Source organism: Aquarana catesbeiana, linkage group LG02 (assembly GCF_042186555.1).
Source record: "Aquarana catesbeiana isolate 2022-GZ linkage group LG02, ASM4218655v1, whole genome shotgun sequence".
Lineage (NCBI taxonomy): Eukaryota > Metazoa > Chordata > Amphibia > Anura > Ranidae > Aquarana > Aquarana catesbeiana.
The window spans coordinates 32,252,852-32,280,095 of NC_133325.1; the positions used below are offsets into that span (position 1 = coordinate 32,252,852).

Below are 27,244 nucleotides of genomic sequence, written 5' to 3' on the forward strand. Positions count from 1 at the left end.
ACAAGGTATATTCCACCTGGATGCACAAAGTAGTTGTGATGATATGTATGGTTTTATTTATACATGTCAAAATTGCAAAATTGTGCTTGGGCATTAAGCTTTGGTTTACCCTTAGGTGTGAAGGGTTAAACAACTGTACTATTAGGTTGTAACATAACAAAATTTAAAAAAGTGAAAGGGGTCTGAATACTTAGTGAATGCACTGTATGTACATACATTCTAGGTACAACATAATTGTTTTCCAAAAGCATTCTTAATATCTTTATTCCGTAAGCTATACACAATGGGGTTTAGCATGGGTGTTAATACTGTGTAGAACATGGCCACCAGAGAGTCAATATCAGCCGAGTATGAAGCAGTTGGCCGAACATACATGAAGATCAAAGGCAGGAAATACATGTTCACAACCACAAAATGTGAAGCACAGGTGGAAAATGTTTTCTTACGCCCTTTGGATGATGCTATCTTGAGCACAGACCTGATGATATGAACATAGGACGTCACAATTAGAGAGAAGGATAACACAAGTACAATGGCACTAAGAGAAGAACCTATTGTCACGTTGAGCGACGTGTCAGCGCAAGCTAACTGAATTATTGGTGGGTGATCACAGTAATAGTGGTGAATGATGTTTGAGCCACAAAAAGGCAACCTAAAAGCCAGTATGGCTGTTGCAATTGGAGATACTAAGCCTATTATCCAAGACAACATAGCTAGAATGATATACAGCTGTCTGACCATGATGTTATGGTAATGGAGGGGAGAACAGATGGCTATATAGCGATCATAGGCCATGGCAGTCAGGAGAAAACACTGAACTCCTTGGCAACCAATAAAGAAATACATCTGGAGGAAGCAGGCCACATAAGCTATCTCATCATTGTGCACTGAGAACTTGGCAAGCATCTTGGGGATGGTCACGGTGGTGGAACTCATGTCCAAGAACGAGAGGTTGCTAACAAAGAAATACATTGGAGAGTGAAGTTTTTGGTCCAGAATAATGAGGAGAAATATGATGCCATTTCCAGTCACAGCGAAAAGGTAGATAAAGAGAAAAACACAAAAAAGAAGAGTACTGAAACTTTGAAGACTCGGAAAGCCAAAGATGATAAACTCTGTCACCAATTTTGAAGAGACATTAGTGAAATCCACAGCACGAGGAAATTCTGTAGTCACCTACACAAGAAGGAGATTATAATATATTTAATATAACATGTTATACTTTTTTTCTCACAATAGTTAAGGTTATTTCTTTTCACATGGACTTTATATTGAATTATGAGACCAAAAAAAGCTTATTTTGAAACTCCAGTAAATTAATTGGCAGCTCATTCAAATGAATGTGCATGCACAGCTCATAGAGCTTATATTTTCAGAGGTCGTACCTGTCCATAATACGCACAAAGGGAAGGTCCTTTGTATTGCAGAGTTCAATGTTTGGTTAAATGAATGATATAAGGTTTGGTTATGTTAGTCATGGTGTTAGCAGTTGGTCTGATATTGAGCTGGACAAAAGAGAGTCTGAATCCCACACACAAAGGCATTGAGCTACGTTGTACTTAAGATGGAATTCAGGAGTTATTTGGAAATGCATTTAAACTGAAAAATGTGGGTATTAATTTAACTGATGAGGGGCATTTCTGTTCCCAGCAGGTAAAAAATGTGAAGATTTGTATTGCTGAGGACTGGGCTGATGGGGTAGTTAATGTAACTAAAAATTCTGGTAACAAAAATCCAATAGTAGATAGCAGTGTTTGTCACATCGTGAGCACTAAATGGCGTGCATTTGTATTCAGCCCCCCTGAGTCACTACTTTGTAGAACCACCTTTCACTGCAATTACAGCTGCAAGTCTTTTTGGGGATGTCTCTACCAGCTTTGCACATCTAGAGAGTGAAATTTTTGCCCATTCTTCTTTGCAAAATAGCTCAAGCTCTGTCAGATTGGATGGAGAGCATCTGCGCAAAGCAAATTTCAAGTCTTGCCACAGATTCTCAAATTCTCAATTGGATTTAGGTCTGGACTTTGACTGGGCGATTCTAACCCACATGAATATGATTTAATCTAAACCATTCCATTGTAGCCCTGGCTGTATGTTTAGGGTCGTTGACCTGCTGGAAGGTGAACCTCCGCCCCAATCTCAAGTCTTTTGCAGACTCTAACTGGTTTTCTTCTAAGATTGCCCTGTATTTGGCTCTATCCATCTTCCCATCAACTCTGACCAGCTTCCCTGTCCCTGCTGAAGAAAAGCATACCCACAACATGATACTGTACTGCCACCACCATGTTTCATGGTGGGGATGGTGTGTTCAGGGTGATGTCCAGTGTTAGTTTTCTGCCACACATAACATTTTGCTTTTAGGCCCAAAAGTTCATTTTTGGTTTAATCTGACCAGAGCACCTTCTTCCACATGTTTGCTGTGTCCCCCACATGGTTTCATGCAAACTGCAAATGGGACTTCTTATAGCTTACCTTTAACAATGTCTTTCTTCTTGCCACCCTTCCATAAAGGCCAGATTTGTGGAGAGCACGACTAATAGTTGTCCTGTGGACAGATTCTCCCACAGGAGCTGGGGATCTCATTGTGGCACAATGATATACTGTATTATTTCCTAAAATACAGCAGAAGAGGTCCTGAGACCCAGAGCTGTCAACTACTTACATTTTGTAGGAGAACTCCCATTGCCAAAATTTAGCAGAAAATTACAAATACAACATGAAAAGTAGTAATTAGGCAAATCTTAACAATAATTTTCAGTTGCTCATTAGTAGAAGGGTTCTAGACTTACATGCTTAGTGTGTTTATATGCTGAACCTCATTAAATCAGTAAGATCATTTTAATTATTTTTTTAATCCTTAGGGATCAATTACATGACCTGTTTGTAAATAATAAAATACTTTACTAATTAAGTATTTGTATTTATTGCACATACCATTAAGTAAACAGCTGCAGGAAATCTCCTGGGGCAATATGTATATTTCTGAAAATATTTCAGTGTATCTCTAGTCAAGGGATCTCCAAACTTTTAAGGACTAGTTTACTGTTTTTAAGACCGGTGAGGGTATAAAATGTCTCGGGCCCAACATCAGCAAGAATAAACATGGCCTCAGGGTTGGTGGTCAGTAGGAAAAGTAATAATGCCCAATCACCGGTATTTGTGGGAGGAATAGTGCTCCATCATTGGTGTTAGTGGGAAGAATAGTGCCCCATAATTGGTGTCAGTAGGATGATTAGTGCCCCATAATTGGTATTAGTGGGAGGAATAGTGCCCCATCATTGGTGTCAGTGGGAGGAATAGTGCCCCATCATTGGTGTCAGTGGGAGGAATAGTGCCCCATCATTGGTGTCAGTGGGAGGAATAGTGCCCCATCATTGGTATTAGTGGGAGGAATAGTGCCCCATCATTGGTGTCAGTTGGAGAGAAAGTGCCCAATTATTAGCATTTAGTACTCCATCATATCGGGAAAAAGAGTAGTGCCCCATTACCAGTATCAGTGGAAAAAAAAGTGGCCCATTGTTGGTATCAGTAGGAGGAATAGTGCTCCATCATTGATAATAGTTCAGGGAATAATGCCCCATCATTAGTGTCAGAAAAGTGCCCCAAGGGCTGGATAGAGGCTAGCAAAGACCCACATCGAGCCCTCAGGCCGCAGTTTGGAGACCACTGCTCTAGCCAAAACTTTTTGGGCTATAAGTAATAATCTGTAGAATGTATCCAATTGCCTTTGTGGCATCAGCAAGATGTTCACCCTATCAGGCAAATGTAGCCCAAGTCTGATGTAATTTCTGAACTACAGCATTATTGTCCAGACTGTCATCATAGTGTAACACATACTACAGCAGTTCACACATAGTCAGTGCTGTAGCTATTCTCCCTCTCCTGGACTGGCAGTGAGGAGAAGAGGAGCAAGAGAGGGCAGACAGAGACAGAGCACTGGCCATTTGTAGGACTGTATGCAGTATCAGGGACAGCTCACCACCCACGTAAAACAGACAAAGAGGAAACCAAGCTGCTGTGGTTTTTGGGAAGGACAGAGCTTGCTGGGAGCAACTATGACTTGTGGGAAATGTAGTCCCCAGGGAGATTGATCCTGTATTACAGACTGGCTTTGGGACTACATATTCCAGCATTACCAGAGCTCTGTAGGGAGAAAAACACAACGGACATGGTGGAACACACACACAGTGTTGCAGGCTGCTGTTGGATCATTTGCTGCAGTGACAGGGACACAGAGAGGGTGAGTAGTGGACATCTGCTGGTTTGTTGGAATGCTGCTGTCAAGCTTGGTGTTTCCACCTGATGTCACAGCTGACACTGTTGACAAGACCGTAAGTGGGAGGAGACAGGTGCTGTTCAGACACCTACACCCAATTTTAGAGGGACTTTTTGAGCGCTCCAAAGCCAGATTTGGACCCCACATGCACTGACTAGTAGTAAAGATCTTGCCAAAGACTGCTGGAGCATTGCCCTAGCATTGCCCCTTAGACAGCACCTCCAATAGTATAGGGATAAGTGGTTAGTCACTGGTCTGTTTGTTTATTACCAGGTGTATACTGTATGTTATTTTGCTGTTTCACATACTTGTTGAGGTGTTTATTGCCATTTTCCATTCTTTAAATGTCAAATTTTTTAGACTTTGTTGCAATAAATATCCATCTTTAGCCCTGGTGTGTCATAGGGAATGGTGCTGCTTAAAAAGTTGTGAGGGGCTTCCGGGTTCTGCGCTGTATGGAATAGCTGCATCGCTACTCGGCTCCCTCAGCTCGACCCTCACACCAGCCTAAAACACCCGCCCAGACCTCCACTGCGACCCGCAGCAGCCTCGGGCAACCCCCTCACACTCCAAAGGACAAATTTGTGGAGAAATCTGGCCCGCAATCTCAAACGGCGCCAACGGCGTGGCCGGCCGAGCCGCAAATTGAGGCCTCGGCCTTGCTGGTGGAAGTTCCAGAACTGGAGGTGAGCGGCTGCTCAGCATCTCCCTCCTCACTTCAACACTCTCCCCCCTCACAACATGGAGACAGCAATATTGAGCTAATTGTTCAAGCCGTGGCTGCACTCCTGTCCCCCATGATTGCTGCCTCAGTTGAAAAGGCAGTGAATGTGGGCATGACACAGTTCAAAAAGCAACTGGGGGAGCACAATTCAGATTAAATGAACTGGAAAGCCGCCTCTCCAACGTGGAAGAGGAACTATATCAAGCACAAGCGACAGAAAGGGCACAAGATAAAACGAACCAATATGTGCTCCAAAAATTGGATGATTTGGAGAACAGATCCAGAAGGATTAATCTACGTTTTGTAGGAATCCCAGAGTCCCTCCAAATGTCCGCACTCATGGATTTCTGCACCAGACGCATCCTGGAACCTTTTGCCTCCCTGGCCCTTGCACAGTAGAATGGGCCCACCGCATGGGAGCTTTAACTACTGAACGCAAAACTCCCCGCTTGATCATCGCAAAATATCTGAACTACTTGGGCAAAGCCTACATCTTGCAATAATTCAGAAAGTCCAGATCTCTTCAAATAGACGGAATGAAGGTGCTTATCTTTGCGGACTACTCCATTGAAGTCTGCAAAAAAAGGAAAGCCTTCCAATCCATCTGCTCGGAACTTCATCAGCTACAAGTGAAATTCACTCTGGTGTTTCCCGCTATTCTCCGCCTCAAGGCCCGCAATGGAGATCAGCTCTCCTTCCAAGAACCCTCTGAAGCAGAATCTTTTCTATGAAAGGTGCAAGCAGACCCACTCTTCAACTCCCCATCCAGGGCTGCACCAAACAATCGCCCACTGGATCAAAGGAGCCCTAGGAAGGACTCCCTGAAACATTTCAGACCCTCCGGTCCTGATCACCGTTCTACTCCATGTTGATTCAGTAACTGTATTCACCCGACCGATAACCACACGGGCGCCTAAGAGCGTCTCTCTTTAGACCAGCCGATCCTGGGTTTCTCCAACCTTATACCTCTTATGCTTCTATACATCAAGAAGGCTCTGTTGATATCTCTGTTATATTGTTGTGTTCAGGTTTATGTCCAACCTTAAGGAGTCTCTTATATGCTTTATGTGTTTCCCATGGCTATACTGCATACAGCTGCCTTCCTCCCCCCCTTATTCAACCCGAGTATTGCCGCGCAAGATGTTACTGCTCCTATTGGGCGTCCATCTGCATCAGCACTTGGGTCAGTATTGGGAGCCGGCCTATACAGTATAGCGAGCTATCCACCAGAATTCTTCATATCCCTCACATCCCACATTTAATTGGGGGCGACTTCAACATGACCATGCATCCGACAGATGACAGATCCACTTCCAAACGCCCCCGCGGACAAACCACGTCCTCTGACGTGTCGCAACTAGCATCTACCATAGACTACCTCCATCTCCGCTACATTTGACGACTCTTCCACCCAGCAGACAGGGAATTTACCTTCTACTCCATCCCATATACCGTCTTTACCAGAATTGACTACCTCTTCTGTACTGACAACCTTGTCCCTATGATAGCCGGAGCGGACATCCACAATATTGCCATCTTGGATCATGCCCCAATATCAGTGACTTTAGACAACCCTGACCTACATCCTACTCCCAAAATATGCAGTTTCCCTCCCTTCCTACACAACAACTCCGACTTTAAGCTATTAATAGAGGAAGCTTGGAAAGAATTTGTTTCAGATAACTCGTCATATGCTGACAATCCGAACCTCTTTTGGGAAGCTGGCAAAGCTTTCCTTCGAGGGCGGACTATCTCCTATGCTACTTCTTACAAAAGAAACACCCTAGCAAACTACAAGACAGCCAGTTCCAGACTCCACTTAGCGCAATGCACACTATCTACCCTAGACTCGCTCGAAAACAGATCTGAATGGCAAGCTGCAAAAAGAGCCTTGACACCTGGACAGACACTTTAGAACTGACAAAAAGAGCCCAAATGGACGCAACACTACACAAATTCGGTAACTGTCAGGAAGGGCATGCCAGCACCCAAGATGGCTGCCGAAGAAGACGACCTGTTACCTCTGCCTGTCAGGAAGGGCATGCCAGCACCCAAGATGGCTGCCGAAGAAGATGACCTGTTACCTCTGCCCCTGTCAGAATTCCATTGGTGCATACACACCCTGTGACAGCTTTTTGACACCCAAACAGGCTACTTAAACTCAGTCAGTTTCCAGACTCAGTGCTGTCTGCTCTACAGCGTTCCCTGTGTATCCTGCAATTACCTACCTGACTTCCGTTCCTGTTGTGACCCGGCTTGCTTCCTGACGTTCCTGTTTCCTGCCTGTATCCGATCCCGGCTTTTCCTCTACTCTGCATCTGCCTGCTCCTTCTGCCACTTCGCTGCCAGTCTGCTGACGACCCGGCCTGTAATCTGATTCCGCTTCCGCTTCAGCCTCTGTTCCTGACGTGCCCGTTTGTGTATGACCCGGCCTGCCTGTACCTGCCTTCTCTTCAGCCCCGAGGGTGCCACCATCCCTTCTGCTGCACCTGCACTTCTGCCTGTGGGGACCGGTTGTCTACTCACTCCAGCTACATGCCTACCACTGCTCTGGGATTCCTACAGACACCTCTACAGCCCAGCCGAGTGCTCCGATCCAGCTCCAGGTTCAGTGATCCCGCCAGGCACTCGTCCGACTCTGCATCTTGGTGCTTCCTGTCAGCTCTAGTAGGGGCTCCAAGTCAGAGTTGTAAGAGAGGCCGTCCTCTGCATATCAGACTCCATCACCAGGTACGTGACAGTAGCAGACAGCCATGTCTGAGCCTGTGCAAGGACCCTCTCCTATGGAGGAACTCTGCCAACACCTAGCTGGATTAACACACGCTGTAAAGGACTTACAACAGGGTTATACCCAGCTGGAAGGCCAAATACAGACCTTGTCTGCCTCTGCTGCTCAAGCACCTTCCACTTCTGGGATGCCAGCAGCTCCTGCAGTCGTTATGCTACCACCTGAACCCAGAGTCCCAACTCCTGAAAAGTTCCACGGAGAACGCAATGAGTTCAGAGCCTTCCGCAACGCATGCAAACTCTATTTTCGCTACAACCACGAACCTTCTCCCTGGAAGCCACCAAGGTCCGGTTTGTCATTTCCTTGCTTCAGGGGGAACCACAGGTCTGGGCTCACCGACTCCTTGAACAAAAGGCCACATCTCTGACGGACTTAGCCTCCTTTTTTGGAGCCATGGCTCAGTTATATGAAGACCCCCAGCAAGCCTCTATTGCGGAAGCTGCCCTTCACACGCTTCAGCAGGGTCACAGGGCCGTGGAGGACTATGTTTCAGAATTCAGGCGCTGGAGTTCCGACACTAACTGGAACGATGCTGCCCTGCGTTACCAGTTCCGCATGGGCCTTTCTGATAATCTCAAGGACGAGCTAGCACGAACAGGTGTCCCCTCCACCTCGGAGACACTTATAAATTTGTCAATCCAGATTGACCGTCGCTTAAGGGAACGTAGGTCGGAACAAGCCACTGACCAGTCCCGTCCAGTATGGATGCTTCCACGAGTGTCTGGTTCTTTCAGTCCCGCTTCACCTGCTCCTGCCGCATCCGCTTCAGACGCACCTGAACCCATGAAGCTTTATCTCCTCCGTCCTTCTCTGACTACAGAAGAACGCCAGCGCAGACGCCAGCTAAATCTTTGCCTGTACTGTGGAGGATCAGGACATTATGTGAGGTCTTGTCCGGTCAAGATCCGCAAGTGCCTCTCAGTTACATCCGCTTCTCCTCCATCTCTACCCAATCACTCTGTTCACCTTGCTCTTCCCATTTTGTTACAGCTCCCAGGAGGAACTATCCAGACCCCCGCTATAATTGACTCTGGAGCTTGCAGCTGTTTCATAGATTTAGCTTTTGCTGCCAAACATCAAATTCCTCTACTACCCAAGGCTCAGAGACTTTCTGTACATCTGGCAGACGGATCCACCATTAAATCTGGATTGGTTACTCATGAAACCATCCCATTATCTACCACCATTGCCGAGAACCATCAAGAGCTTCTACGCCTAGATGCAATCGCTTCCCCTCTGTTCCCAATCATTCTGGGTATGCCTTGGTTAAAAGCTCATAACCCTTACATTAACTGGGTTACAGAAGAAATCAAGTTTCTTTCCCCCTATTGCCTTCAGCATTGTTGGCAAGAGAATCATCAGGACCAATCTCCCCTGCTGTGCATCGATTTGGAGTCCGAAGCCCGCCAAGTCGTTCCAGTAGCATATCATGACTTTCTGGATGTTTTCATCAAAAAAGGGGCAGAAACACTTCCTCCTCATAGGGCTTATGACTGTCCAATTGAGCTCCTTCCTGGGGTTGAAGTTCCTTTTGGCAGGATCTTTCCTCTATCTGAATCTGAACTTGTTGCTTTGAAAGACCACATTGATGACAACCTTAAAAAGGGGTTTATTCGCCCCTCCACATCTCCTGCCGGTGCGGGGATCTTCTTTGTAGAAAAAAAGGACCACTCATTACGGCCCTGTGTGGACTACCGTGAACTTAATAAGGTCACTGTAAAAAAACGTTACCCTCTTCCACTTGTGCCTGAATTATTCCAGCGACTCGGTACGGCCACCATTTTCACAAAATTGGATCTTCGGGGTGCTTATAATCTGGTTCGCATACGAGAGGGGGATGAATGGAAGACGGCGTTCCGCACACGGTTTGGGCATTTTGAATACCTTGTGATGCCCTTTGGACTTTGCAATGCCCCAGCTACCTTTCAGCACTTCATCAACGATGTCTTCCGAGATTTCCTGGATCTATTTGTTTTTGTTTATCTTGATGATATACTAATCTTCTCTCCCTCTCTAGATCACCACCGTAGTCACGTCAAGAATGTATTGAGTCGCCTTCGACAACACGGACTTTATGCAAAACCAGAGAAATGTGTATTTGAACGCCAAAGCATCCAATTCTTGGGTTTAATCATTTCCACCGAAGGCATCCAGATGGATCCCCAGAAGGTTACAGCCATCCTGGATTGGCCTGCTCCCAGTGATAAGAAGGGTGTCCAACGTTTCGTGGGGTTTGCAAATTTTTATCGAAAATTCATCAGAAATGTTTCTGCAATCATATCCCCCATTACAAGTTTAACCAAACAAGGTACAAGATTCTCTTGGTCTCTGGAAGCTCAGAAAGCTTTTGACACCCTAAAAAGACTTTTCACATCTGCATCTGTCCTGAAACACCCTGACCCAGCCTTGCCCTACGTCTTGGAAGTAGACGCCTCAGAAACAGCGGTAGGAGCAATATTGTCTCAGAGGCGGGGAGCTAAGGCTCTACTGCATCCAGTTGCTTTTTTTTCCCGCAAGCTGTCAAATGCCGAAAGGAACTACGACGTCGGGGACCGTGAACTTTTGGCCATCAAAGCCGCCCTGGAGGAATGGAGGTACCTTCTAGAGGGGGCCGCACACCCAATCTTGATCTATACCGATCATAAGAACCTTGAGTATTTAAGAACAGCAAAAAGATTGAAACTCCGACAAGCCAGGTGGGCACTATTCTTTTCTAGGTTCACTTTTCACTTAACATTCAGGCCTGGATCCAAGAATGCAAAACCCAATGCATTATCACGCATGTTCAGCAAACCTGAAGAAATCTCATCTCCGGATACCATTCTATCCCCTGGGAACTTCCTGTTACTTCAAGGAGAGTTAATAAAACAAATTAAACAAACTCTAGTAAGGAACCCTACACCAGCCGGGGTCTCTCTACTGGCAAAGGATGGGCTACTTTGGCATGAAGACAAGGTCTTTGTGCCGGAAGACCTCCGAATGGCCATCCTGGTGCGATGCCATGATCATGTGCTGGCAGGTCATTTTGGCATTGGCAAGACAACTGAATTAGTACAACGGACATTTTGGTGGCCTGGGGTGGAAAAAGATTGTAGGAAATATGTGGAATCTTGCACCACTTGCATCCGCAATAAAACCAGCAGATCCAGAGCCTGGGGTCTGCTAAAACCCTTACCTGTCCCCAGTAGACCTTGGAAGATGATCTCAATAGATTTTATTGTAGAACTTCCCCCATCTGAGGGCCACAACACCATTTTTGTAGTTGTCGATAGACTATCTAAGATGGCACACTTCCTGCCCATGAAGGGTACACCATCTGCTCGAGAAACAGCTCAAACCTTTGTCAAGGAGATCGTAAGGCTTCACGGGATTCCGGCCAATATTGTGTCCGACCGTGGGGTGCAGTTTACATCCAGATTCTGGAGAGCCTTATGTGATGCACTCGGGATTGAACTTTCATTTTCTTCTGCATATCACCCACAAACGAATGGGCAGACAGAGAGGATTAATCAAACCCTCGAACAGTACCTGAGATGTTTCTCCTCATTTTCTCAAGACGATTGGGCTTCTCTGCTTCCCCTGGCCGAGTTTTCTTATAACAATTCAGTACACTCTGCTACAAAGCAATCTCCATTTTTTGCAAACTACGGTTTCCACCCTTCTTTTTTGTCTAATACAATTCCAGATTCCCCTGTACCAGCTGTTTCTGAAACTATAAATTTCTTCAACGCCAATAACAAACTGCTACAGGAAATAATGGCCAAGACACAGGCATACAATAAGGAAGTTTTTGACAGAAAAAGAAGGGGAGAATTGATCTTGGACCCTGGTGACCAAGTGTGGCTAGCAACTACTAATTTGAAACTGGCCTGTCCCTCGAAGAAACTGGGCCCTAAATTTATAGGACCATTTCCGGTGAAGAGACGGATCAATGAGGTTGCATATGAATTAGAGTTGCCTGAGTCATTTAGAATCCACCCTGTGTTCCACATAACCTTGTTGAAACCTGCCATTCCTGACCCATTCCCAGGACGAAGTTCCGGCCCGCCTGAACCTGTAATTATTGACGGGGAGGAAGAGTTTGAGGTGGAAACAATCTTAGACTGCAGGAAGAGAAGAAATCAGAGCCAGTTCCTGATAAAATGGAAAGGGTATGGGCCAGAGGACAACTCCTGGGAACCTGAAGGTAATATCCATGCCCAAAATTTGGTTCAAGCTTTTAAGAACTCCCATCCTGACAAGTGGGCCAAGTTGGGCATCCGGAGGCTGCCCTTTGGGGGGGGCAGTGTCAGGAAGGGCATGCCAGCACCCAAGATGGCTGCCGAAGAAGACGACCTGTTACCTCTGCCTGTCAGGAAGGGCATGCCAGCACCCAAGATGGCTGCCGAAGAAGATGACCTGTTACCTCTGCCCCTGTCAGAATTCCATTGGTGCACACACACCCTGTGACAGCTTTTTGACACCCAAACAGGCTACTTAAACTCAGTCAGTTTCCAGACTCAGTGCTGTCTGCTCTACAGCGTTCCCTGTGTATCCTGCAATTACCTACCTGACTTCCGTTCCTGTTGTGACCCGGCTTGCTTCCTGACGTTCCTGTTTCCTGCCTGCATCCGACCCCGGCTTGTCCTCTACTCTGCATCTGCCTGCTCCTTCTGCCACTTCGCTGCCAGTCTGCTGACGACCCGGCCTGCAATCTGATTCCGCTTCCGCTTCAGCCTCTGTTCCTGACGTGCCCGTTTGTGTATGACCCGGCCTGCCTGTACCTGCCTTCTCTTCAGCCTCGAGGGTGCCACCATCCCTTCTGCTGCACCTGCACTTCTGCCTGTGGGGACCGGTTGTCTACTCACTCCAACTACCTGCCTACCACTGCTCTGGGATTCCTGCAGACACCTCTACAGCCCAGCCGAGTGCTCCGATCCAGCTCCAGGTTCAGTGATCCCGCCAGGCACTCGTGCGACTCTGCATCTTGGTGCTTCCTGTCAGCTCTAGTAGGGGCTCCAAGTCAGAGTTGTAAGAGAGGCCGTCCTCTGCATATCAGGCTCCATCACCAGGTACGTGACAGTAACAAAGCTGGTAAATTGCTGGCAAGCCTTTGCAAAGGTCCCTTTCGACCCACTCATATTACTTCCCTACGTGACAAATCTGGCTCCATTAAAAGCTCACACCAGAAGATTAACAAAGTTATGTTGCGGTATTATACATTGTTATACGCTTCCGATCCCATAAACACAAAGGTTGCCCAATCATTTCTTGACAAATTGGTCCTACCATCGGTCACCCCTTCCCAATTGAAAACCCTAAATGCGCCCATTTCCCTACCCGAAATTTCCTTAACCATCCACAATCTAGTACCTTCAAAAGCACCAGGCTCCAAACGTTTTACAGGGGAATTTTATAAAACCCTGCAAAAAACAATAGAGCCCACCCTCCTCAAAGTATACGAAGGCAGGTGGTCAGGCGGCCGTTACCCACCTATGGGTAACCAGGCCATTATCAAACTACTCTCAAAGAAAGGAAAAGACCCCCTGGAACCAGGCTCCTATAGGCCTATATCACTCTTAAATTGGAAAACAAAAAAGCGTAGCGCTATATATAAAATCAGGAAAAGAAAAATATAATGAACAATATAAAATTATGCGTATAGTATAAATACCATAAGTTCAGTGACTAATAGTACACCATCAAAACAAAGTCCAAATAAAAAGTAAATATGTGATATGAGTCCCATATGTATGAAAAACTTCATATGAAGATCGTGATGGTGAACAGATTAAATCCTGAAGTGAAGAAACACTACCACCAACAATAAGGAGGCTTACTGGAACGTTTGAACCCAAAGGAACATACGTTCAATGGGTCAAACAAGCTTGTGTTGTAAAACAACCAATAAGAATGCGGAGTCCTATGGAAGTTGCAACAGGAATCTACGACTGTCCATGGACTGATGTGTTTATTTCAGTAGATAGAACAGCGCTGTGCAATATAAAATGGCGGCAGTGGGGTCCTATCCAACGCATTTCATCTCCTTGGACATCGTCTGAGGGGTCCCCCCACTGCAGCCGACAGAATATATATAAGCAATGTGACCTCAAAATTAAGAGTCAAGTCCCCAATGTGTTTAGCATAGGGAAGATATTACATCCGGTTTTTGGGCAAAATGGCCGATCAACGTGCGTTCTACACCTCGCTATGAACCCTATACTATGCTAAACTGGAACTACTTCTAACGAAAAAGCATGCGTTCCACAATATAAAACGTGATTCATATATGATATTTAATAACATCCCGCCATTAAATAACGGGTCTTGTAAAGCCAGGTAAGAGGCATGGTTAGTGGAAAGATATTAAAAAATAGAAGAGTAATGAAAGAGTAACATTCAGGGGCGCGACTGTGCAATGACATCATGCACCCCAGCAGAGCCAACGGCTTGTATTCCGGGAGCGTCGAAGCGTGATGACATCATGCGTCTCACCGGCATCCCTAGCGCGCGCTCCAAAACACAATGATGCCGTGATGACGTCATGCGTCTCAACGGCATCTCAGACAAAAAGCATGTGATAAAAAAAAATAGCGATCCCAAAGATGAACTATGAAAGGTATAACAGAATGATATGTAAATATTTAAATGGGCGCATAGAAAGTTAATAAAATTGACTCGAGTCTGATAATGACATGTGTCAAGACAAACCAGATATCACTGACATATCACATGTCAGTGATATAGAACGGGAAAAATGTAAAATGGTCTCCGTATTTCACTAATAAATGTCATAAGGCATGGAGAGTGTGTCAAACTGCAGAATTACCTATATATAACTAAACACATATATAATATTAATGTTTTCAAGGATTATATAAAGTATTGTGGAATGAAAACTAATATAGTATAGATAATAATGTACACATGTGGAATGGACTTAAAAAAGGATCATGAACAAACACGCTAAACATTCCATGACAAGAGTGAGAAAATAAAAAGATAAAAATAATAAAACTGAAAATAATAAAGAGAGAGAGAACGTAAAATGAATAAACGTGCATATCTAAATGTGAATATTAAGCCTTATTGATGAAAGAGTTAATATCAAGTTCGACATTCATATCTAACGGAGAGTATGATTGGAGCTCATGTATCCAAAAGTTCTCTAAACGGGAGACACCTCTGGTCATAGCACCACCCCTCCAGGGGGGAATGTACCTGTCGATTACCACAAACTGCGTTCTCTTAATCTTACGATTATGATGCAGTTTATAGTGTCTAGGGACAGTGTGCTTGGTGTCACCACTTTTGATCAAGGCAATGTGTTCAGCGACTCTGATTGAGAAGGAACGGATGGTGCGACCCACATATTGTTTCCCACAATGGCAGGTGATCAAATAAACAATATGACTGGTGGTACACATGCAAAACTGTTTGATGGAATAATGTTTATGTGTAACAGAAGATGTAAAATCCACGGTTTTGCGTCCTATTCCGGAGTTATGTTGGCATACAATGCATTTTCTACATGAGAAAAAGCCATTCATCTCATGGAAAAAAGGCAAGCGAGTAGGGGGATTGATAATATTTGGAGCTATTTTGCTTTGTAAGGTAGGAGCTCCTCTAAATATGACCCTAGCTTGATCCGGAAAGACAGTGTTAAGAATCCGATCATTTTTGAGAATGTCCCAATGTTTAGAAAAAAATGCTTTAACCAGTTTGTGTTGAATGGAAAATGAGGTAAGCATTGCCCACTTAAAACTGCCATCATGGTCTAATTTGGGTTTAACTTCTAATAAAGACTCCCTGTTTACTTCTAAAGCATGTTGAAATTCTAGGTCAACTGCCTGGGGGTCATAATCTTTACAAAAACCTAGTTCTTAATATGTTGGCCTGTGCTTTAAAGGTCTCAATATCAGAACAATTTTTGCGTAAGAGTCTAACCATGAACGGTGGTGACAACTATCCGTTGGAATGAAACCATTACGGTCTGTTGGTTTGAAATGTGTTTGAAACTCGAAGCGTCCATTCCTGATTTTAATTTCCAAGTCAAGAAAGTTGATTTTGTCATTACTTGCAACATAGGACAAGAATATGCCTCTATCATTGTTGTTCAGATATTTAAAGAACAATTCCAATGATTCGGCACTGCCGTTCCATAGGAGTAGGATGTCATCGATGTAACGTGCCCACAGGACAAGTGTAGGGGTCTCATGGGCATAGACGACATCCTGCTCCCACTTGGCCATAAATAAATTGGCGAGGCTAAGGGCGAATTTAGCGCCCATAGCCACGCCACATAACTGAAGGAAATATTGATGATTGAACCAAAAATAACTATGTTTTGTTGCAAATTCCAACAATTCGATAATGAAAGAACGTTGTAAGGGAGCAATGCTCGGTTCTTTTTCAAGGAAATATTGAATAGCTTCAATATCTTTTTCTTGTGGTATGCACATGTAAAGGGAAGCCACATCTGCACTGGCAATAATATAATCCCCCTGTAAGTCAAGACCTTCCAATAGTTGAATGGTGGCTCCTGTGTCCTTCAAATAGGATGGAGTTTGTCTGACTAGGGGCTGCAAGAAAAAACTATATAACAGCCTATACGTGAGGTGACCGAGTCAATCCCACTCACGATAGGCCGACCAGGACGGTGGAGTGGGTCTTTATGGACTTTTGGCAGGTAATAAATGGTGGGGATTCTAGGTGCCAAAGGTACCAGAAAATCTCTCTCTTTTTTGTTCAAAATGTTATTTTCATAACCTCTCTTTACAATATTCAGTAATCTTCTCTTATATAAAAGGGTGGGGTTGTTTGGTAATTCTTTATAAGTGTTAGGTTCCTTGAGCATCCTATACGGCTCTACTTCATAATCCTTCTTATCTAAGATCACTATCCCTCCACCCTTATCAGCCGGACGAATAACCAAGTCCTTGTGTTCACACAAGGACTTAAAGCCGGTGCTAGATATGGGTGGATGGCATATGCGTTTATCTGGTAGTTTAGCCAGACCTCTGAGAACAAGATCTCTAAAGATACTAATAGCTGGTGCTACCGGGACCGGTGGATTAAACAGTGAAGGATTAGATAATCCTGAATGAACAGTTCTGGATGTTGCAGCACTACCGCCACTTCTATAAGGATTAGAAATGAGGTATCGTTGGATATTAAGTTTGTGTATATATTTGTGAACATCAAAAAATGTACCAAATCTGTGGAATGCACGCCGATCGGCCATTTTGACCAAAAAAACGGAAGAAATATTTTCCTTATGCTAAACACATTGGGGACTTGACCCTTAATTTTGAGGTCATATTGCCTATATATATTCTGTCGGCTGCAGTGGGGGGACCCCCCAGACGATGTCCAAGGAGACAAAACGCGTCGGTTAGGACCCCACTGCCGCCATTTTATATTGAACAGCGCTGTTTTATCTATTGAAATAGACACATCAGTCCATGGACGGTCGTAGGTTCCTGTTGCAACTTCCATAGGACTCCGCATTCTTATTGGTTGTTTTACAACACAAGCTTGTTTGACCCATTGAACGTATGTTCCTTTGTTCTGGTAAGCCTCCTTATTGTTGGTGGTAGTGTTTCTTCACTTCAGGATTTTATCTGTTCACCGTCACGATCTTCATATGAAGTTTTTCATACATATGGGACTCATATCACATATTTACTTTTAATTTGGACTTTGTTTTGATGGTGTACTATTAGTCACTGAACTCAGGGTATTTACACTATACACATAATTTTATATTGTTTATTATATTTTTCTTTTCCTGATTTTATATTTAGAGCTACATTTTTTTGTTTTCCAATTTTAGTGCATATATCCTATTTGCTGTGTTAGCTGCTCTCTTTTTGGGCAGCGCAGAATTATTTGTTACACCATTTCTATATCACTCTTAAACCTAGACGTCAAAATTCTCTCAAAAATCGCAGCCACCAGACTCGCTAACATTATTCCCTTTCTGATACACCCCGCCCAATCCAGCTTTGTTAAGGGGAGATCTGCCACTTTGAACATCCAAAAAGTAATGATGGTCTTAGAACATGCAAAACAGAATCCGGGGGGTGACTTTGCTATTATCACTTTAGACGCGGAAAAAGCCTTCGACAATGTCAGCTTCGAATGGCTTTCATTGACCATGTTGAAAATGGGCTTCCCAAGCCCCTTTAGCCACCTTGTGACTGCTATGTACACGGCCCCCCCGGCCAGACTGGTGGCAGCCGGGCTTCTGTCTGACGAATTCTGCCTCCACAAGGGCATGAGACAAGGTTGCCTGCTCTCCCCGCTGCTGTTCAATCTTGCCCTAGAACCCCTCTCCAGATTCCTAACCCACACAGCCCTATTACATGGTATCAACATCGGCAATCACGAAATAGGTACCTCCCTTTTTGCCAGTGATGTCCTTATCTTCTCAGCAAACCCCTCCTCTGACATGGCCACTATTAAAACTTTTTTTGACGAATTCAGACTCTGCTCGGGCCTAACTACAGCAAGAGCGAAATCCTCCCCATAGGCACCCTCTTAAACCCTCCCTGGATCTCCCACTTACCCTTCACAGTTGCCAAATCACATATAACCTACTTGGGCATTAAAATAGGGAAACTACCATCTTCTATATATCAACTCAACAACTCCCCCCCCCCCAATTACAAAGATCTCTCAAGAATTGGGTAACTGGCTGGATCTGCCTCTCTCGCTCCTGGGAAGATGCCACCTTGTAAAAATAGCCAGTTTTGCCCGCCTACTGTACCCTCTTCAAACCATACCGATACTCTTGAAACATAAAGATATTAAATTCTTAAACAAAGCCATCTCTAAATTTACCTGGCAAAACAAATGACCACGAATTGCATTTGCAAAACTATATCTTCCCAGACGCGAGGGGGGCATAAGTCTCCCAAGTGTCAGAACTTATAACATAGCATGCCTTCTCCGAATAAGCCTGGACTGGATATCGCAATCCTCTTGCTGTTTAAATTATATCATTGAAACCACTATGGCCCATCCCTACTCACTGGCTGCCCTGCTTCACTGCAAGTGGAAATCTAACCCCTCCACTCTGCAACATAACCTCCTTATATGCGACACTGCCATAGCCTGGAGGGAAGCAAGAAAGACCCTGAAGTTATCACCTTTCTTTTCCAGACATCTCCCAATCCAGGGCAACCCTAACTTCTCCCCAGGGATGGAGCATAAACCTTTCCTCAACTGGAAACAAAAAGGACTCACAAACTTCTCAACGAGGAAACAGGGCGACCTAAACCTTTTACAGTTGTAGCTGAAGCCTTTTCCCTTTCCCGATCTCATGCCTTCTACTTTTGGCAATGTGTCAGCTTCATCCGCACCGCATGCAGAGAAGAACGCAAAAGATTCAAAGAATCTATCACAGACCAATTGACCTGAAAGGGCTTCTACACAATCTCTACTACAGAAAACCACTCTGTCACTAGCGTCATCATCAGCAGCAAATTGGGGCAAAGACTTTCTAGACTCTGACATAGTGGACAAAATTCTACAAGGCTACAACAAAACCCTACATTTAATTCCCAACGAATCTTGGAGAGAGACCCAACTAAAAATCCTCCACCGTGCCTATATAACTTTTCTCCATGATAAAAGCAACCCAGGCTCCGCTGCCTGCCCTCTATACCAACATCCCAAACCCTCACTAACACACCGCTTTTGGTCATGCTCGTATATCTCTACCTTCTGGGAACAGGTCCTATCTTTCATTTATGGTATAACCCTGCTGAAACTGCCAAATGACCCACTACTTCTTATCTTTGGTTATTGGGACAAACAACTACTAACATGGTCTCCCTACGCTCGCATCACACACAAAGACTGGATCCTGATATGTCTCCTAGTCGCCAGAAAAGACATTCTAAAGAACTGGACATCCCTTTGTCAGCCAAAGGTCTCTCTGATCAAACGAGAACTCCTCCACCTGTTATATAAGGACAAATCTAATACCGATCTTAAACATGAAAAACCCAGACACCGTCTTTACTCCATATGGCAAGCCTTCATGGAAACAACACTATCCCCAGAGGAACTTGAGAACTTTGAAACCTCCTTCTCATACTGTGGGGCCAGTCAACCGAACCCGAGGTCATTGGACACCTCCATCAATTAACGCCTGCCTGGAGGACTTTCGGAATCATCCACACTACCTCGAAAGATTTAGGTATCTCAACCATTGAAACCCACCTTCAAGAGCACCCTGCTCTGTTTCTACTTTCTCAGTCTTAGTATCATCATGCTACATAATTTGTGCAATCCCCCCCTCTACCCCTCCTTACCTCCCTTTCTTTCTTTCCCATCTCTACCCTGTTCTTTTTGTTTCCAGGAACCCCCTTCACAGAAGATCCATCCGGTTATCTCTGCACGAGTGTCCCCTTTCTTATATGTTGTTGTTCAATATTAACTTTGTTATATAATCTCCCTAAGCACACAAAACTGAGGCTACTTGGCCTGACTTGATTTATGTCTCTCATTTCATGAACAAAAAAATTTATTATATCTCGTTTGCCATTATCTGTAGTGTGATTCTGCTCAATAAAATCTATGTTAAAAAAAAAAAGTTGTGAGCACTGGGAACAGGGGACCTAAGAAAACAGGGGCTCCTTCAGGGGTAAGTGCTACACAAATTTAGCAGAAGTTGCCTTGAAGTGAGAAGCGATGTCAGTTGCAGTGATTGTTTTGCTTTCTTCTGGATAAAAATTTGGGGTCTGTGAGGATCTTGCAGACTTGTGTATTTTTTACATGTGGGACCTAAAAAATCCCTGCTGAGCACGTCATATGCATTTAGCATTTGGCCTTCATTTCACACTACTGTAACACCAAAATCCTTAAGAAAACTGTTCACTAAACTTTTGGATACCAATCCTGTATATTAAAAATTAAAATTAAAGCAGAGGGTAGGGGGAACACTAGTGCTCAGTGAGGGGAACAATAGTGCCCAGTTGGATGTGGGGGAACAATAGTGCCCAGTGGCAGTGGAGGGGAAACAATACTGGCCAGGGATGGGGGGTAATTAGTAGGGTTGCACCAATACTGATACCGGTATTGGTGCCAATACTACGCATTTGCATGAGTATCGGTACTCTGAAAAATGCTCAGTTACTAGAAATCCATACCTTCAGGCTCGGTTCTTTCAACTGTCAGCGGGATTCCCCCCTCTGACAGCTGAAATGTAAACAAAAGAATTCCAGGAATTATCAGTTGTTAAGGAGCAGGGTCGCCGTGTCCTTAACAAGCAATGACATTTTAGCTGACATTTTAGGGATTCCCCTTCCATCTTCCTCCTCCCCTCATGCCAACTGTTAATTCTTCCGGGTGCCTCACCTGCCTCTTCCTCCCCTCCTGACAGCTGTCATTTCTGCCGGGTGCATTCCCCTCGTCCTCCTCCCCTGCTGCCAGCTGTCACTTCTGCCATGTGCCTTTTTCGCCTCCTCCTCCCATCCTGCAAGCTATCACTTCTGCCAGGTGCATTCCCCATCTCCTCCTCCCCTGCTGCCAGCTGTCACTTCTGCCACGTGCCTTTCTCGCCTCCTCCTCCCATCCTGCAAGCTATCACTTCTACTGGGTTCTTTCTCAGCCCCCTCCCCCCCTCCCGACAGCTGTCACTTTTGCCTGTTGCCTCCTCCTTCCCTCTGCCAGCTCTCACCTCTGCCCCCATGTCTTTCCAGCTCCTTCCTCCTCAACCCCCATTGCTCCTAACCAATACCAGCCTCCATTCCTTCTAACATTGTCCTCAACTCCTGAAGCCTCCTACTGTTATCCACTGCTGCAAATTAATAACTGGCCAGCCTTCCCTTCCTTTAATATGTCCACAGCCACCAAAACATAGCCCAGCTCTCATGCCCTATCCTTTATCACCCCAATTTAATACTCCAAAGGTCCCTTATGGCCATCCAGCAATCACCCAATGACCCTCCCATTCCCCACCATCTCCCCCCCAGTTATCACAGCCTTTTTTTTCATTCCAAAGCACACATGGCCCTCCCACCACACAACCCCTATCCTACTCCACCCTCAACTACCCTGCTCTTACCCCTACTCCCCCTCTCAGACCCTGCCCTCACCCCAGTCTCACCCAACTCCCTAACTCCCTCCCCCACCTCCCAAACCATCCCTCTACCCACTCTTCCTAGGCAATAGGTATCGGTAATTGATATCGCTGAGTCATTTTAAAAACTATCGGTACTTGTATCCGGTGTTACAAAAAGGTATTGGTGCATACCTAGTAACACGTGTGTAAGAGGGCTTTGGGGAGGAGAACAATAGTACCTAGTGAGTGATGGGGAAAATAATAGGTCATAGCGAAGAAAACAATAGTGCACAGTAAGAGGTTGGGGAACAATAGTGCCCAGGAGGGGCACTACTGTCCAAATATATTTGCACACTGTTATGCCCTGTACACACGGTCAGATTTTCAGACGGAAAAAGTGCGATCGGATTGTGTTGTCAGAAATTCCAATCATGTGTGGGCTCCATCGGACTTTTTCAGAAAATTTTATCACCTGCTCTCAAACTTTGTGTGTCGGAAATTCCGACACACAAAGTTTGAGAGCAGGCGATAACATTTTCCGACAACAAAATCTGATCGGTTAAATTCCGATCGTGTGTACACAAATCCGAAGCAGAAAGTGCCACGCATGCTCAGAATAAATGAAGAGATGAAAGCTATTAGCTACTGCCCCGTTTATAGTCTCGACGTATGTGTTTTACGTCACTGCGTTCAGAACGATCGGATTTTCCGACAACTTTGTGTAACCGTGTGTATGCAACACAAGTTTGAGCCAACATTCGTCGAAAAAAATCCATGGATTTTGTTGTGGGAATGTCCGAACAATGTCCGACCGTGTGTACAGGGCATAAGTGTATAAAATATATAACTGAAAGTGTTGCAACACTAAAACCACAACTGCCCCTTCCTCTATATGTCACTCAAATACCAAAACTCATAGAGTATACATGTTCCTACAAAAAATTCTGAAAAAAATTCAGAAAAAATAAAAATAAAAGGGCCATGTGTACTGTATAATCCAGTATAAAAATTGAATTGATGGTATTCCTATTCACTTAAAAAGCTTTCAACCAATAGTACAGCTCTTATCATTTGGTCACTCTGCATATGTAAAGCGATTCCATGCAACACTAATATTCTACCATGTTCTAAGGAGTCAACCTGCTACATGGCAGTGTGCTGTATTTCCCAGCAAGTTCACCCATGACCAGAAGAGAGCCATGGATGAGAGGCTTAACTGAGCTGCAGAGAGATTCTTTGTGTGCGCAGAAGGCCACCATCCCCAGCATGTCCAAGAGAGCATCAAAGGATTTTCAGGACTCTTCTCAAGGGAAGAGGATAGCCACTGCTGTTTCGGTGTTGAGGACTCCAGGGGGAGAGAGGATCATGACCCCATTCATCACCAGCTTGAGAGGGGGGATTCTTGTACCGTTCACTAAATCTCAGGTGGGAAAGCTTAAATCATAAGGAGTGATAAGTGGCCTTGTGGTCACCAAACCATTTATACTTCAATTGAGCACCCAACATGTGGATTCAGGGTCCCAACTCCAGTCAACAAAATCTTAGAACTTAGGGTTAAGTTAGGAAACAAGTACTTCAATTGTTTTGACTTCATTTTATTTACATACAATTTAGATACAGCATACTTTTTTTTAAATGCATCCTTAATATCTTTATTCCATAAGGGGAGCCTGGGAAACATCTCCACGTTGAGATAGCGGCGTTTTTTATCCAGACAGATCCATATTTGGACTTCAGTATCAGCAGATGATCTGATCACATCCTATTTGGTGTGTTTTATCTCTCCAGGCACTTTTATTACCAATTTGTTTTTAATTGAATGTTGCCTTGTGTCATTGTGCCCATTCTGCGATTGACCCAAAACGTGGGTGCGGGGGGATTGGGGTCCTGCGTTTGGGCTCTTGGATGGTCCTTTGTGCGCTTTGACTCTTTGGGATGTGTTCCCCCCCTCCATCACTGTCTCTTGATTCCATCTGGGTGTAACCTTTGGGAGCCCTGTTATATTGTTCGAACTTAAATACTTCCTGAAGAAGCCACTTTGGCAAAACATATAGAAGATATAAGTGCGTCTGGGATTCAATACTATGTAACAAGACACTATTCAAACGATATATATGTAATTTGTCTATATGTTTATGGATTTTAACTTTTGTACAAATAAAACACTGTTGTTTATATATTATTCTTGATTGTGGATTAGCACCCTAAAAATCCCATCATATATACTTTTTTCATCTATATGCGGAGTTCACTGGCTAGTGGTATAGGGAGGGACCCTTATCTTTGTTTAGTATTATCTTTATTACTGCTTAGAAATATCTCACCAAACGAAAGCGACTGCTTGAAATATTGCTTATATGAACTTTAATAAGAACAAACAAAATCTTAGGAAACATATACTTCAATTGTTTTGACTTGATTTTTTTTTTACATATAATTTAGGTACAACATACTTTTTTTCTATATGCATCCTTAATATCTTTATTCCGTAAGCTATATACAACTGGGTTTAGCATAGGTGTCAATACCGTGTAGAACATAGCCAATAGGGAGTCAACGTCAGCTGAGTAAGAAGCAGTTGGCCGAACATACATGAAAATCAAAGGCAGGAAGAACATATTCACCACCACAAAATGGGAAGCACAGGTGGAAAATGTTTTCCTACGTCCTTTGGCTGATGCTATCTTGAGCACAGACCTGATAATTTGAACATAAGACATCACAATTATAGAGAAGCTTAACAAAAGTATAACGGCACTAAGAGAGGAACCTACTGTCACATTGAGCGAGGTGTCGGCACAAGCTAACTGAAGCAATGGTGGGTGATCACAATAATAATGGTGAATGATATTTGGGCCACAAAAAGGCAACCTAATAGACAGTATGATCATTGCAATTGGACTTGCAAAGCCCAATATCCATGATGTCATAGCTAGGATGATATATACATGTCTGACCATGATGTTATGATAATGGAGTGGAGAACAAATGGCCACATAGCGATCATAGGCCATGGCAGCCAGGAGAAAACACGCAGCCGCTTGACAAACGACAAAGAAATACATCTGGAGGAAGCAGCCAACAAAAGAGATGACATCATTGTGCACTGAGAACTTGGCAAGCATCTTGGGGATGGTCATGGTGGTTGAACTCATGTCCAAGAACGAGAGGTTGCTGACAAAGAAATACATTGGAGTGTGAAGTTTTGGGTCCAGAATAATGAGGAGAAATATGATGCCATTTCCAGTGACAGTGAAAAGGTAGATAAAGAGAAAAACACAGAAAAGGAGAATATTGAGATTTTGAAGACTCGGAAAGCCATAGATGATAAACTCTGTGACCAATTTTGTAGAGACATTAGTGGAATCCAGAGCACGAGGAAATTCTGCATTCACCTACACAAGAACAAGATAAACATGAATACATTAACTTTTTATCTTGTTTTGTTTAACCACTTGATGTCCACGCTATAGCCGAAAGACGGCTACAGCGCAGACCTCAAATTCTGGGAGGGCGTCCATGTACGTCCTCCCGTTCTCGCGATCTTCGGACTCAGCTGACCACAGAGCAGGGTAAAGGGCCAATCACAGCGGGCCCTTTACCACGTCATCAGCTGTCAGCCTAAAGAAAAGAATAAAGCCGGTATCCAGCTTTTGTTAGCGGGACATCGGTCCCCTAAGTGCCAACCAGTGCTGCTAATCAGTGCCCTTCAGTGCTGCAAATCCTTGCCCATCAGTGCCCTCTATTAGTGCCCATCAGTGCTGCCAATCAGTGCCCATCAGTGCCTTATTATCAGTGCCTCCTGATCAGTGCCCACCAGTGCAGCGTATTAGTGCCCATTGGTGCCACCTACCAGTGCCCAACAGTGCCACCCATCAGAGCAGCCTCATCAGTGCCTCCTGATCAGTGCCCACCAGTGCTGCCTCATCAGTGCCCATCAGTGCCGCCTATCAGTGCCCATCAGTGCTGCATCATCAGTGCTCATCAGTGAAGCCTATCAATGCCCATCAGTGCCACCTCATCAGTGCCCATCAGTGAAGGAGATAAAATATCAGCAAAATTTTATAAAAATATGAAAAACTTTTTGTTTGTTTTTTTTTTCAAAATGTTCTTTTTTTGTTTGTTTAGCAAAAACATTAATTAATGATTAACCACTTACCAATTGCTGCACGCCGATATACGTCGGCGTACCTGTATGTCCCCATTAAGAGCCAGGGATAGCAGGCGCGCGCCGCCGGAGGCTCGACGTCCGCCTGTGTCCCGCGATCGTGTCACGGAGCCTCAGAAGGGGAAGTGCCTATGTAAACAAGGCATTACCCCGTTCTGGCTTGTATCATTATAGAGATCACTGCACTCTGTCATCAAGAGCAGTGATCGCTGTCATGTGACTTGAAGCCCATCCCCCCCACAGTTAGAATCACTCCCTAGGACACACTTAACCCCTTCATTGCCAGTGTCATTTACACAGTAATCAATGTATTTTTATAGCACTGATCGCTGTATAAATGACAGTGGTCCCAAAATAGTGTCAAAATTGTCCAATCTGTCCACCATAATGTTGCAGTCCTGATAAAAATCGCAGATTGCCGCCATTACTAATAAAAAAAAAATGCCATAAAACTATCCCCTATTTTGTAGACACTATAACTTTTGCGCAAACAATCAATATACACTTATTTTTTTTTACCAAAAATATGTAGAAGAATACATATCGGCCTAAACTGAGGAAAAAAATTGTTTTTTTTTTTTATATGATTTTGGGGGATATTTATTATAGCAAAAAGTAAAAAATAATGCTTTATTTTCGAAATTATCGCTCTTTTTTTGTTTATAGCGCATAAAATAAAAGCCGCAGAGGTGATCAAATACCACCAAAAGAACGCTCTATTTGTGAGAGAAAAAGGACGTCACTTTTGTTTGGGTGCAAATTGTCAGTTAAAGCGACGCAGTGCAGAATTGCAAAAAGTGCTCTGGTCAGGAAGGGAGTAAATCTTTCCGGGGCTGAAGCAGTTAAAAACCACCAAAAGAAATCTCTATTTGTGTGAAAAAAATGATAAACATTTCATAACGGGCGGCACAGTGGTGTAGTGGTTAGCACTCTCGCCTAGCAGTAAGAAGGGTCACTGGTTCGAATCCCGACCACGACACTACCTGCCTGGAGTTTGCATGTTCTCCCTGTGTCTGTGTGGGTTTCCTCCGGGTACTCCGGTTTCCTCCCACACTCCAAAGACATGCTGGTAGGTTAATTGGATCCTGTCTAAATTGTCCCTAGTATGTATGAATGTGAGTTAGGGACCTTAGATTGTAAGCTCCTTGAGGGTGTAGGGACTGATGTGAATGTATAATGTATATGTAAAGCGCTGCGTAAATTGACGGTGCTATATAAGTACCTGAAATAAATAA

At 44.3% G+C, this 27,244-nt stretch overlaps 2 protein-coding genes across 2 annotated transcripts in view; both read right to left on the bottom strand.

Moving 5' to 3' along the window:
- Positions 1–219: 219 nt before the first annotated feature.
- LOC141126470 (olfactory receptor 6N1-like) lies at positions 220–17,011 on the bottom strand. The gene is made up of 2 exons (XM_073612412.1): positions 16,409–17,011; positions 220–1,176 (listed from the first exon to the last, which is right to left on the bottom strand). Exons 1-2 carry the CDS (start codon positions 17,009–17,011, stop codon positions 220–222), a joined length of 1,560 nt encoding a protein of 519 aa, XP_073468513.1.
- A 7,268-nt stretch (positions 17,012–24,279) lies between these two features.
- LOC141126471 (olfactory receptor 6N1-like) overlaps positions 24,280–27,244 on the bottom strand; it is a 39,424-nt gene continuing 36,459 nt past the window's right edge. The window contains exon 2 of the mRNA XM_073612413.1: positions 24,280–25,236. Within this exon, the coding sequence (XP_073468514.1) occupies positions 24,280–25,236 (957 nt within the window). The remainder of the gene's footprint in view (positions 25,237–27,244) is intronic.